The sequence below is a fragment of the Dermacentor variabilis genome, chromosome 5 (assembly GCF_050947875.1).
Source record: "Dermacentor variabilis isolate Ectoservices chromosome 5, ASM5094787v1, whole genome shotgun sequence".
Classification (NCBI taxonomy): domain Eukaryota; kingdom Metazoa; phylum Arthropoda; class Arachnida; order Ixodida; family Ixodidae; genus Dermacentor; species Dermacentor variabilis.
In genome coordinates, this window is record NC_134572.1 from 98,061,568 (window position 1) to 98,074,760 (window position 13,193).

Genomic DNA, 13,193 nt, shown 5'->3' on the forward strand with positions numbered 1-13,193 from the left:
CGTTGTGTGCCTCCTCAGGGTAAGTCAGTGGCGTCGCATGAAGCGCGTTGTCCATCCGGAGCTTGCTTTGAAGTCTTTCGCTTCGATGCCTTGCGCTCGGGCAATTCTGCGCGCCTCCGTCTGCACTATGTCGAGAGACACTGCACAACTGTCCTGTCGAAGGCCCCCGTATGTGTTGAACTAGTTGATCTTCCACTTGCAGATACTTTCCCTACTTTACGCCACAGAAGGCCCGTCGCGACTTCTTTGTGGCCTGAAGTTTTTCTTGATGACCTCGCCAGTAGCGAATGCTTGTTTCTCCGACACTGAAATGCCTGCTTACAGCACGGTTCCCATGCTCGAGTGCATACTGCACAGCTTTCAGTTTGAATGCAGCCGTGTAGCTGCCGTACTTGCCCATTGCGGAACACGCGACCACACGAACTGCACGCCGCTTGCAAAATGGCGAGATGTGGCGTTTTGTCTTTTCTTTGCCTGTGTCAGCCTGTGTAGAGCATTGATGGCGATGGCACTGTCGCTTGTGTCGAGTCGCCCAGCTTTCCGAGCTGCCTAAGCGAAGGTAGCGAAAAGCTTACATCCGTGCGGCGGTTTGGAGGGGAGGGGAGTGTTATCGATAGTTGATGGAAGAACTGTTTTCCGCTCATTGTCATTTTTTTTTCTTTTCTTTTTTTTCTACGGACGCGTTAGGTCGTCGTGCTCGCTGGCTTCGCGACGGTTCGGGGAGGGGGGTGTCGGTAGTTAATGGAAGAACTAGTTTTTGCGATGTTGTATGTGCTCTGGGCCCTCAGCGGCTGCGACGGCAGCAACACTAATGAGACTAGTAGTCCAGCAAATGCGTTAAGCTTGGGTTGTGGAATGTGCTTGCTGTTTTTTTTGTTTTTGTTTTTGTTTTTTTTTCACCTGAGATGGAGGTGCAAGAGGGCATCAGCTTGCAATCGTGTAAATGCGGTACTGATCACAGTGCCAAGTTCGGGGTGCGCCTATTATGCGCGGAAATAAAAAAATCAGATTTTCCACGACCAAACTGGGGTGCGCCTATTATGCGAGTAAATACGGTACTATAAACTACCACCTCTCGTATCTCTACTACACTCCACCACCAACCAAATGCCAAAAGACTTGTTCGTTTATTCAATATATGTCAAGAGCACCCATCAACACCATGACATTAAAATGACGTAGACCGGAACTACTAGATGGCGCTGCTTACTTTTTGGTTTTGCTAAAACATCCAATCGGCGCACTGTTAGCGAAGGCGTGGGCAAGGCAATAGTTTCATGTAAGGTGAACGTTTCAGTATAAGGGTCCTGTACGTGGACATAAAATGCTTCAAGGCAAAGCTGCAGTCTTTTGAGAAACAAGTGCAAAATTGCAAGTGGGAGCATTTTCACTGCTGTTTGGGGGTGAGTGTGAAGACTAATACGGCATTTCCTTTCCTATTTGCGACAGGAATCCTCAGCGATCTGCATGCACAATTGAGCGTGAAACTCTCTCACCTTGATACTACGAAGGAGGAACTAGAAATGTTCCAAAATTCATTTAGCTCCAATGTGGATGCATCAAACAACATCTTGAAGTACAAGTACAAAGAAGAACATCTACGTAATTTCTGTAAAAAACTGGGCTCTGTACAGTTGCCAAACTCAAATCAATTTGCCTGCAGGAACATATCACTTTTTAGCATAACTACTTTTGTTAGCAAACTCTTCAGAATGAAAAATAGTAAGCCGAGATACAGAGCTAATTTATCTGGCGAACGCGCCGAGTTCCTCGTTTATTGACTCATCAGGCTTGCCTCCACAGTTTACTAAAATAATAAAGTCAAAGCATCAGGTCAGTCACTCCCATTAGCCTCATCCTACGTCTTGGCAACAGAACACAATTCCCATGCTTTAAAATATGCTACATGCTGCTTCATGCCCTGTGCAGCATATTGCTGTCATCACATGCTTCTTCATACGTAGATATGTTAACAACGCAAATATGTAACTACGCTAATGTAAATTTGCAAATTTTCATCCGGCCTTTCTTTTTTCTGAAAATCCTACTCCGGATTTATTCATTGGCATGATTATTACCTTTCATATTCTTGTTAATCATCTGCTTTTGATTTAATGTGTTGCTATTCGTATGCGTTCCAGTAGGTGCCATTCTGAATGTACAGTGTGTTATACACTGTATGTGGTAGTCAACGGGTACTGTCGTTCTTAGCCGAAAATGTAAAGCCATGGCAATTATGTCAACTCTTATTTTCCAACCCTTGGGATATTGTGCTTCGTGCCTTGCGTTAATGCTGTCACATGTTATCATTGCTCTAGTGCCATTTTTATTCATCTGTTCTCTCTAAATATTGTGAGGTACCTACATGCTCTAGAAGGCCTGTAAGCTCAATGTGGTCTGTGTCACTCGATGTGATTATTACATAAATAGGAAATTACAGCTTAAATCACTTGTAACTACCTGCTTCAATGGCTTTTGTAATCACTTTTTAAAACCTGCGATAAAAAGCTTACTTTTTAGGGTTTCACGATTTGGTTCATTATCTATCAAGTAATTTATTAATGGCTCAGTAGCGGTATACTTTAACCATGTTAATTGGTTTGACCGTGCTTGAGAAATTAGCTTAGGGTGCTGTCTGAACATGCTTCTGTGCACCAGAAGATAGTTCTTGAAGTAACCGTGTTCTTAAGGAATAAGGTATTCAGTTCAACAGAGAATATGGTTCATAAATAGCATACCACAAAATATAGCAATTAAGACTATATGATTGCGATCACAGAAAACAGAAAGCAAGAAAACTGGGTCAGCTCTTCAAATGCGCATTGACGTAGCATTTCTAAGTTTGATTTTATTAACCCATTCGCGTCAAAAGACGGCGATTCGCCGTCCGGTGGAAAAAGGGCCGAAGTGGCAAAAGACGGCGAAACGCCGTCCAACTGAAAACCGCTAGTTATCGCAATAAATAAGAGATGGCGCCACATGGCAATGTTTCCTGGTTTTTGTTTACTACTTTTTACACTAGGTGGAGATAGTTGTCTGCAAGATTCTCAAATATTTGCAAGGAGAAAAGTATTTTCCAAGCCCGCATTTCTGAGTCGAACATGGCGACGTGGCGAGGCAGGCCTCTCACGCAGGCAGAGATTGAATCGGTTCTATTTGCGAGTGATGATGACGACAGCGACGACACTGTGGTTGTAGATGACCTGCAAAGCCGCGATTCTGAAAGTGACTCGTCCGACGAGGATGTAGGCTCTGACGCTGAGTCAAACTCATCAGATGTGGATTGCGCGCCGCCTGCAAAAGCACCGTAGTTAGAAGACTGGAAGTGGAATCCGACTGACAGCGACAAGAAAGTGAAAAAGTGTTTGTTCAGTGGGAATTCAGGAATGAAGAGAACTGTTCAGTTAGCCCTCTCTGCAAATCCGACAGCTTTGACGTCGTTCAACTGCTTGATCGGCGAACAGATGATCGCTGATGAAACGAACGCATTTGCTGTTCTGAAACAGGCTTCAGTGCCCAATCGGTCTTGGTTTCCCACAACACCAGGTGAGATGAAGGTTTTCTTCGCCGTATGTGTGCTTATGGGCCAAGTCAAGAAAAACACAATTCAGTCATATTGGGCACACAGATCGGTAATTAGCACACCGTTCTTCCCATCCCTGATGCCAAGGCAGCGTTATCAAGCCCTTTGTAAATACCTGCATTTCTCTGACAGTAGCGGCCAAGCACAAGGGGATAAGCTGTGGAAGCTGCGCTCAGTGTTAGAGTATGTCTTGGAAGCTTTCTCCAGTTCCTATTATCCAGAAGAGCAGTTGGCAGTGGATGAGAATCTCATGAAGTTTCGAGGCCGACTCTGCTTTGTGCAGTCCAACCCGTCGAAGAGAGCATGCTTCGGTATAAAATTTTACAAGATCTGCGAATCGACCAGTGGATACTGCCTCAAATTTGCGATATACACCGAAAAGAGCGACAAGTCGCCTGCGACGGCTGGAATGTTGTGCAGCGAGGCCGTTGTTATTGAACATGCAAGCGAGTACCTACCAAATGGCCATACCATTTTTGTGGACAATTGGTATAGTTCTCCGACCCTGTTTCTACATGTCAAAGATTCAGGATCCAATGCTGTTGGTACAGCGAGATTGCACCGAAAAAACATGCCGAAAGATTTCAAGAAATTGAAATTGCAGCGGGGTGAGTGCTCCACTGTGTTTTCCCATGGCATCATGGCTGCAAAATTGCAGGACAAAAAACCAGTGACAATGCTCTCCACTGTCCACGCTGCTGCAGACTTCACTGACTCTTGCAAAAAAACAGAATATGGTCAACCGAACCGAAAACCTCGTGTTGTTCTTGACTATAATATAGGCATGGGAGGCATTGACAGTCATGATCAGCAGCTGGCTTCGTTCCCTATAATGCGCAGATACGCCAAAGGATACAGGGAATTTTTTTTTATGTTATAGATTTAGCTGTTTATAACAGCTATATCTTGTTCCAAAAAGCAACCGGAAAAAAAAATGTCCTATGCTGATTGGAAGGTGGACCTTGTCGAACAGATCGTCGAAGAAACTGTTTTGCCAGGATATCAGCGCAGAGGGAAACCAGCTGTGGCTCTATCACTGATGCAGCTAGAAGCTTCTGAGTGGGCGCATTTTCCTCGCCAGATACTCCCCAATGCTGTGGAAGAAAATCCGTCTCGAAGATGTGTGGTCTGCAAAGCAACAGCGGAAGAGAAGTGAAAGCCGTTGGGAGTGTGAAAAATGTAATGTCGCACTTCATATGCCAGAGTGCTTTATGATTTATCATACGCGAAAGAATTTCTAATTCCGAAAATGTGTGCGTGCTTTGAGAGCAAAATAAAATCATTTTTTTATGCTATGACTTTTCTAGCGCAAGTTATCGCGGTTTGTTTGCAGCGACATTGGTCCCGCCCCACGCTCAAAAAATGTCGCGGATGGCAGCGTGCGCAACGCGGATGAAGCGGCGGAAGCGAAGGGTTAAAATAAGACTGTACTCCAACTTACACAAATAATTTTTTCTGGCAACTCTTAAATGGAGATTCTCAAAGATAAGATAGCACAATACACAAGAAAGTGAAACAACACACCCGCTCTCTGACCTGTGTATTTTGCTATTTTATTCTTAAACTTAAACACTATGCACAAAAGTCAGTACGGATTTGCCGAAATACCAGAGTTGTAATGACACACCAGAAAAACAAAGGGCCGTCTGTAAAGCTTAGCGACTCCTCCCAGACCAGCTTATAATCCTGTAGGTTTCTGCTTGGTGCAGGTAGAATGACTGTGAACAAAAAAAAACAATGCTTGCTGCTTGGAAGAGTTAAAAAGCTTGTTTGCCACCACATATGTTTAATAATGCTTCAGATCTACAGGGTGTTTCACCTAACTTGAACCAAGGATCTTAAGAAAGTGGTTAACCGCAGCTGGGTGAAACCAATGACATATGGTTTGCCATCATGTGGCGCTCCTCAAAAGATTCTTAAAATTCCAGTTGATTAGTTTAAGTGAGCTCAATTATTAAAAAATTTTAATGTTCACTTTCGGGCCAAGTGTGGTCCGTGATGTTGTAGAGGGAGTTCAGAAACGACCGATCCAATTTTTTTTGTGGCAACGTACATGCTGCATGGTGATATTTTACCGTGTTTAAAGAAAGGCCGCGAAATAAATAAAACTGGTGCTCATGCACTGTGGTATTGTAGCACTCTCAACCGTGCTTCGAGCTTATCTCTAATCAGGGCAAAGCATGCCACCTTTTCTTTTCACATGCCGTGAAAGATGCTGATGCACTGTGAAGACGATGCCTAGAGCCGTGGCCGCTCACTTCACCACAGTCCGCATGCACGATTTTTTTGCGTGAAGCGCGATTGAGATCGCTGCAATACGATAGCGCATGAGCGCAGTCACTTGGCTTTGTTTCATATTTCGTGGGCTTTCTTTAAGCGTCCAAAAAAAAATCACCATGCAGCATGTACGTTGCCACAAAAAAATTGGAACGGTCGTTTCTGAATCCCCTCTACAACATAACAAAACGCACTTGGCCCTAATGTGAATATTAGAAATTTTGCATAATTGATTTTAGTTAGTTGATTATTAAGGGGAATATAAAAAATACTCTAAGGAGCGTCACGTGACGGCAAACCATATGTTGCTGGTTTCATTCAGCTGCAGTTAACCACTTTTTTAAGATTCTTGGTTCAAGTTACAAGAAACGCCCTGTATATATCCATAGACTTGGTAGTAGAAAGCAAAATTCTAATCCTAAATGTAGTTCTTTCTCTTCTCTTCTGGACGTTATGCCAGAAAGTCAACACAACTACTTAAATTAAGAAATATTTGGATAAAGCACGTCTATTAAGTGGAATAAAATTTTTTGTCTGTGCCCAATGCTTACAAAATTATTTTCACTAATATTTATTTTCTTTATTGTCTGGCCCTCAACACCACCGTTGATTGCCAGTGTGGCCCTATGGCCAAAATGTTTGGAGACTCCTGGCCTTGACAATTCAAACCTTTGTTATGCTGTTCCTTTTCATGCTTTTCACATTTCATTAGCCAGTGGTGAGAGCGACACTCCATCCGGGTTAATGGGATCAGACAGCCATGAATGGTGCATGTTAAGAGGGACATAGAATCGAGCAAAAGGCATTGCTACAAAATGGTAGCCTATATCTCGACTATTGTCATGCTGTTGCTACAGAGACGAAAGTACGGTCAGTGCATCTACCGAGTCTTCATCCCCTGGCAATATACAATGGGCTCTGTTTAAACAGAACCTCAAGGGTCTAGAGAAATTGGTTCTGTTTATCAGGGGCTCCATTTATTGAGAGAAAGCTGAATACTGAATACAATTGCATCAGTACAAAATCAACCAACCATGAGGGCAGTGTTCCGTTTCAGAGGCAGTTTTGCTTAAGCTATTTCCGTTTAAGCTATTTCCGTTTATCGATACTCCACTCTAACAAAAGTTGACTGTGCTGTGATAGTTGAATAATAGTGTATTTCCTTGCAAGTCATTGTCTAGTACTTATCTCACCGTCCTTGTCAGTGCACTCATTGAAGGTAGAGTTAGCGCCACTTGAAGCTGCTTGAAGACGCCCGATACCGTGTTGCTATTTAAAATGTAAATTAACAAGCACCCAACTTACAGAATTGAATTTGCACAACAAATTGCGCAGTTTGCAAATGCAGCATTTACAACATACCGGCTTGGCTTGTCCTACGGTTTGGGCGCAGTTGGCGGGTACAAGATCAATTAGGCTTCACTAATAGGTAAGAAGGGTTTGACAGGTTTCAGCTGGCAAGGTTGAAAGCAGTTGCTTCATTTCACTTGTATACAAAGAATAAACTTGGTTTAAAATAAATTTTAAAAATAATAGTTTTGGTTTTGAGGAGGTGCCGGCGGAACCAAAATATTGCTATTTATGCTCGACTCAATGGCCGAATTATCACCTGGTCGTGCAGTCTGAGTCCAAATTATGGCATGGCATGCTGTAAAGTGTCAAAGGTTGATGAAGTGCCAAAGGTCACCCTTATAAATCTATAGGGCCACTGGTGGTGCCACGGAGCTGTCTGAATAATCAAGCATTTCAGAATTACCGGTCTGGGATTGTAAAGGCTTAGGCTCAGTGGCTAAACTCCCCAGCGCTTACCCTGACTTACCGGAGCCCAAGAGGGTTGCACCACTAGTAGGAAAGCTGCCTGGCATTTTGCATAGGAAGAGAGCAGACCGGCATCTGCTCTCCTTACTTGCTTCTGTGGCACGTGCAGGAAGGCAGGAAAATATGAAATTCCGTAATTCCCATGTCGGCATCTCCTCCTGCTGCAAGTTTTTGAGTATTTCTATTTTATTCAATCCAAAGTGATGTTATTTACATTCATTGAAAATTACAAAAACTGCTCCAAACAATATTTTGGTACTTATCCAAAATGGTTAACTTGCTAGCTCACCCTGATTGGTAGGTTGTGCCCCACCAACGATTTCATCCAGAAACCTTGGCTTTGACGAGGCAATGCTCTTGTGTTTCCCCCAGGCGCAGCAGCCTGCCACTGCCCCTGTAGCACGCCAGGTGCCACTCATCACCGGTGGCAGCACTGCAGTGACAGCCAACTCCCTGCTCATGGTGAAGGTGATGCCCAGCAAGGTGTTGCCCTCCAAGGTGCTCCAGGAAGAGATCCAGCAGTTGGGTACGACTAGCCCCCCCACTGGCCCGCCTGCAAGGGCGGGCGCTGGCGGCGGCAGCATGCTGCCACAGGCCAGCTCGGATGGCTCAAATAATGTGTACCTCTGCTTTGTGTAGAGGCCCAGTACCGCAGGGTAGTGGACGGGCAGAATCCTGTGCCCTGGTTGGCGCAGCGCGGGGTGCTCCAGACAGACTTGCCGTGCAGGTTCTGTCGCGACGGCAGGGCCCTGCTCCAGCCTGACACCAGTGCGATCAACGGCTACAGCTTGCGTTGCCGCCGGGTCAGGTGGGTTCTTGCCCTGGGGGTTAATCGGTCCTTCATCCTGTGCCTTCATCTGGTCACAGCGTGCACACTTCGTTCGCGGACCCACTTGAGTTGCAGGAAAGCGTGCACTCGGTTCTCTGGTCTGCTGGACCTCCAGCCACGTTTTGTGCAACACCATTAAACTGCCAATAAAAACCCAAACATGTGCTGGTAGCCATATGTTAAATGAAGAAGGGAAGATACATGGCTTGGCAGAAATTCAAGGGTGCGTGTGATGGCACAGAATGCAAGCCTTCTCTGTTGTTCTGGCAACTTTGACAGTGGAATGGCGATCAATCTGTTACCTTATTTTCCACTCACCATATGGTGCATACACCTAAATGGCACTTGGGCTGTGGTTCCCTTTGGTGCAGTGCCTCAATCACTAACACTCCAGGCATCTTATGCCTGACGTTATCCCTTATGATTAGCCATTACGTTGGTATGGGGGAAAGCTAAGTCGCTGCTCCAAAAGTTTTTTCTCTGTGCACCATGAAAGGCTCAACTCGTGTATGGGAATATGCTATCCCCTCTACATATTGCTACTGTGCCAGTAATCGAAGCCTATGTGCTCCTTGATAAGCCTGCAATCCAAAAGACCCGGGAGCCGAGTGTACTGGCCTGTGCGCACTATACATTCAGTGCTGTCACAGGGCCCAGTTTGTAAAGCACAATGTCACTACTGTCTGGGCCCCTTATGTGAAATTTTTTAACCATGGAAGGGACGCTTGAAGGAAGGCCAAGCAGGTGCACATAACCATGGAAGGGACGCTTGAAGGAAGGCCAAGCAGGTACAAATACCTCATGTACCTGGTAGTTTCATTTCTTAATGCTGGTCTCGGCTTCATCGTTCATTGTCTTGTATCACAAGGCAGAGCTGCTGTGTGATATGAATTGATGGCCTATTGTGAAACCGGTGTTTTTAAATAGTTTCACCGCAGTGGCAGGGCTTGTTGTAGCAAGAGGTTTACCTTCACTGTGACTCAAGTACCCCAGTTTCTGCTGTCCTAAAGTGGCATTTTTTGCCAGCATTTTGGTCTGTCTTTTCATACCACCATTATTGGGTGTGCAACTTCTAGAAGTTCAAATTGGATGATGTTCTAATTTGAGTAAGTCATCTTTAAGAAAAAATCAACACACTCACTGCTGGAGAACTGCAGAATAAAATATTCCTGGTGATTTTTTTTAATACTTTTTTTGCTCTTTGCTCGTTGTGCTGTAGCAAAATGTGTGAACAGCACATGTGAATGCTAGTGCGCCTTAGAAAGGTTGTTTAGACATTCTTGCAGTGTAGTACCACGCTCTGAACTACAGCAAAGCATGTAAAATACTTGGTCTGTCTCTTTATGCACACTGTGTGATTTCCCCATGGCACAATCATCTGCAGTGCTTTGCATTGTATTCGTGTTCTGTATATAGTGCCCTGCTGTTGTGTGAGCATCTTTTAAAAGTAAGGAATGAAAGCTGCAGTGGTGTAACTGGTTCCTTCACTTACCCGGATAAGGAATGTATGATGACAGTTCATTCTATAGTGTGCAAGGGTTATTGTCTGCTTGTCGTGAGTAACGTCATAATCACATAGTTGGCAAGGGTATGCAGATGATCTTAAAATGTAAATGAGAATGAGTATATTAGAAGGGGGTGGGAGCAATGCAGTGGTGTGCTGGTTATAACTGTGTATAGGTAAAGTTACTTGTTTACTCTTTGGCTGCCTTTTCAATACTGTAAATGTCTATGCTCGGGCTGTTCTTGAGATTTGTTTCTTTACATTGAAAAAGCTACCCTGAATGGAGCCCCATCACTTGTGTTCATCTATATCTCATCTCTGCATTGCTCTGAGATCAGTTTTAGTAATGGCGCTTCCATTCCAAAACTAAAGGATTTGTGTGAAGTTCTCTTTGCCAGCTGCAGAACATTGCATCTTTCACAGAAATTGTACTGCTACTTGAATTCAAAACAAGGTAACCCTAAGGCAAGGCATGTTGAATTTGTTGAACTTGTTTATCCCCCTCCCCCCTATGGCACATTGCGGGCTCGATCCCAAGCACAGTACAGGCATGAGCAAAAGGTACAGATCCCTTCTATTTCTATACCTATGATTTCAAAGGGCTTGGCACAGTTCTCGCTCTTGTTTAAGGTGTCATTTATAAACCCCAGTACAACCAAAGCAACAAACAGTAGCGTAGGGTGGTGCCTCCTTGTAACTTAGAATGCAAAGGTAGTGTCTAGTTTTTGCCAAGCTGTGTCCATGTACAGTTAAGCTATGTGTGATGGATCTGCTAGCTATGTGGCATATGTTCATGACATTGAAAAGTTGTCAGTTGGCCTGATACAATATAAACAGAAATTGTCTCAAGATGTGTGCATCATTCAGGAACAACCCTGTTCGCAGGGCTGTTCCTTGACTGCAGGGTGGGGCTATTGTAGTGGCACTTCTAGTGTCCTGAAAATTGTACGACAGCTGCCCTTACTCTCCCAAGTATTGGAAGTGCCAAAGAAGCTTGTAAAAGCCCTGCTAAGTTCAGAGTTAGGACTGATCTTGTAACATCAAAATAGCCTCTGTATTTTCAACAAAGGAATATATGGCTTTTGCCTACAGTTTCAGAGCCGGCGCATACCTTAATACCCGACTTCACTAGGCCCTTCCACAAAACTTGCCTTGTTCCACAGCTTGAGAGGGTAATGGGGAGAGCGTTTCTCAATATGTCGAGCATCAGAATGCCATGGGAGCAACAGGAGCAAATTGCTGCTGTAGGAATGATAATGCATGGCTCTTTACAGTATTTATATTTGGCTCTGTCTTTTGGCATAAACTTTAAAGCTTATTTGTAGCAGAGACATAGGCCTATCTCAGGGAGCCTTGCTACATGAAAATTGTGATATTGATCGTGGTAAACATGCTCATGGTGGTTAGGGAAAGAGCCACCCTATCAATAGCCCAGTTGTGAATTTTGGATGTTAAGGAAACCTCTTGGTTGTGCAAACAATGTTGATTGTTTCCTGGCTTTCTGTTAACATTATGGTCCTGGTGTTTCCCCACATTGGTGAGCAACTATGTGCAAATGTGAAGCTGTTTGTATGCAGTCATAGTTGCTGTGTAGATTTGATGGTGCCTTCATTATCTTTTGTGCTCATTGTAGCTTTCACTGAACTAAGCCATTTCTGTGCTGCAATGGATTGACCTTCTTTTGGCTAGATCCCAACACATTCATGGCTGTCTCATTCCATTTCGTTCCCATAGCTAAGACATTGCAATGTGACATTTGTATCTGGCTGCTTGTGATCAAAATGCGTGTCATAATGCAGCACAGCTAGGATGTCTTTTGTGCTTTTGTACTTTCTTCCTTGAGGATGGGGTGAACTTGCTGAAGTTTATTTGTGTTGATAATTTCTTTTATGCCTTGAGTGGTTAACAACCACTGGTTCAATTACGATAGTTACCAGACCCTTCTATAAATTAAAAAAAAAGTGTTGCAAATGTTATTTTTTTTTTTAAGTTGGCTTACATGTGCAGCCTCTCACAATATCTTTTGATGGTGTGTAATGTATGTTGTGCAATCTCCTGAATGCCACAGGGGTTAAATGAGGTTTTATTGCTTTAGACCCAGTAGCCAGAATTTGTGGCTTATTCTAATTGGCACATTGAAGAAAGGGTTGTTCTGTGTCACTATCACTACACAGTGCACTCATATGTGATAAGTTGCACAGTGGAACTGCATCAGTACCTTCCTTGCTGGTGTTCTTTCGAGATTATAAGACCTCTGAGGCCTTCTCCCTGTGATGTCCATGGGATGTTTGTTTAGTGCACCTTCTTGCTACTACACTCTATTCCTGGAACCCTGGGAAAAACTTAATAGGGACATTCTGCAACACTATTAAAATTGGGCTAGTGGCGGGTGCTCAGCACATATAATGAAAGTGCAGAACCACCTTTTAAAGTGAGAATTAATGACGCAGCTGCATACTGAAATTTCTAAAAGGCACACTCACTGCCTCAAGAAAGCACCAGATATGCAGCACCCATCTTCCAGCGGAATGTATTAGGAACTCCAGCAGCTGTAGCTTCACTTGCTAACTTTATTGTGAACATCGCCTTCAGTATGCTCCAATTGGTCAAGCCAGCATCACTCAAATTTGAAAGGATTTTCAGAAGTGGTCAGTCAGGAACACAGTCGCAGCAAGTGAAATTTGTAGCACATTGGCTCGTCTACAACGCCAGTGGCTGACAGGAGGGGCCGTGCCAGAGTTCATACAAGCTGTGAAGGAACCCATTGCCATTTACAATTAAGGGCTCTCTTTTTGAACTTGTAAAACATTGTTTCGAATAGAGGGGCATTGCGCATGTAAAACTGTTTAGAATAGAGTTGCATGCGCAGACTTGTCATTGGTCATCTTTTTCCTGAACCGTCGCTATGTAATGTACAGTCACTGTACATTAATGTCACTGCATGTACACTTGCAACTCCACACTCCACACCTTAGGTTGTGGAGTGTGGATTAGACTTTGTCACAGCTTGTATGTCACAAAACTTATATGATTTGCCCCATAGATATTGTATTCAGACCATTTTTGCTGCATGCCAACAGGAGTTTTGTGCCTCCTGTGCTTAAAAAACTGACTTAGTGTAAACAGTATACACTATTTGTGGCCACAGGTTAGAGAATGGTCTAATAGCAGCACAAGTCTAA

The 13,193-nt window shown here is 43.9% G+C and overlaps 1 protein-coding gene across 7 annotated transcripts in view; it reads left to right on the forward strand.

Moving 5' to 3' along the window:
• The window catches only part of row (zinc finger domain-containing protein relative of woc), a 104,200-nt gene that overhangs the window by 36,851 nt on the left and 54,156 nt on the right, over positions 1-13,193 (forward strand). For all 7 annotated transcript variants that reach the window (XM_075693104.1, XM_075693106.1, XM_075693101.1 and 4 more), the window contains 2 exons: positions 8,051-8,204; positions 8,318-8,486. In XM_075693104.1, coding sequence (XP_075549219.1) covers positions 8,051-8,204; positions 8,318-8,486 — 323 coding nt within the window. The remainder of the gene's footprint in view (positions 1-8,050; positions 8,205-8,317; positions 8,487-13,193) is intronic.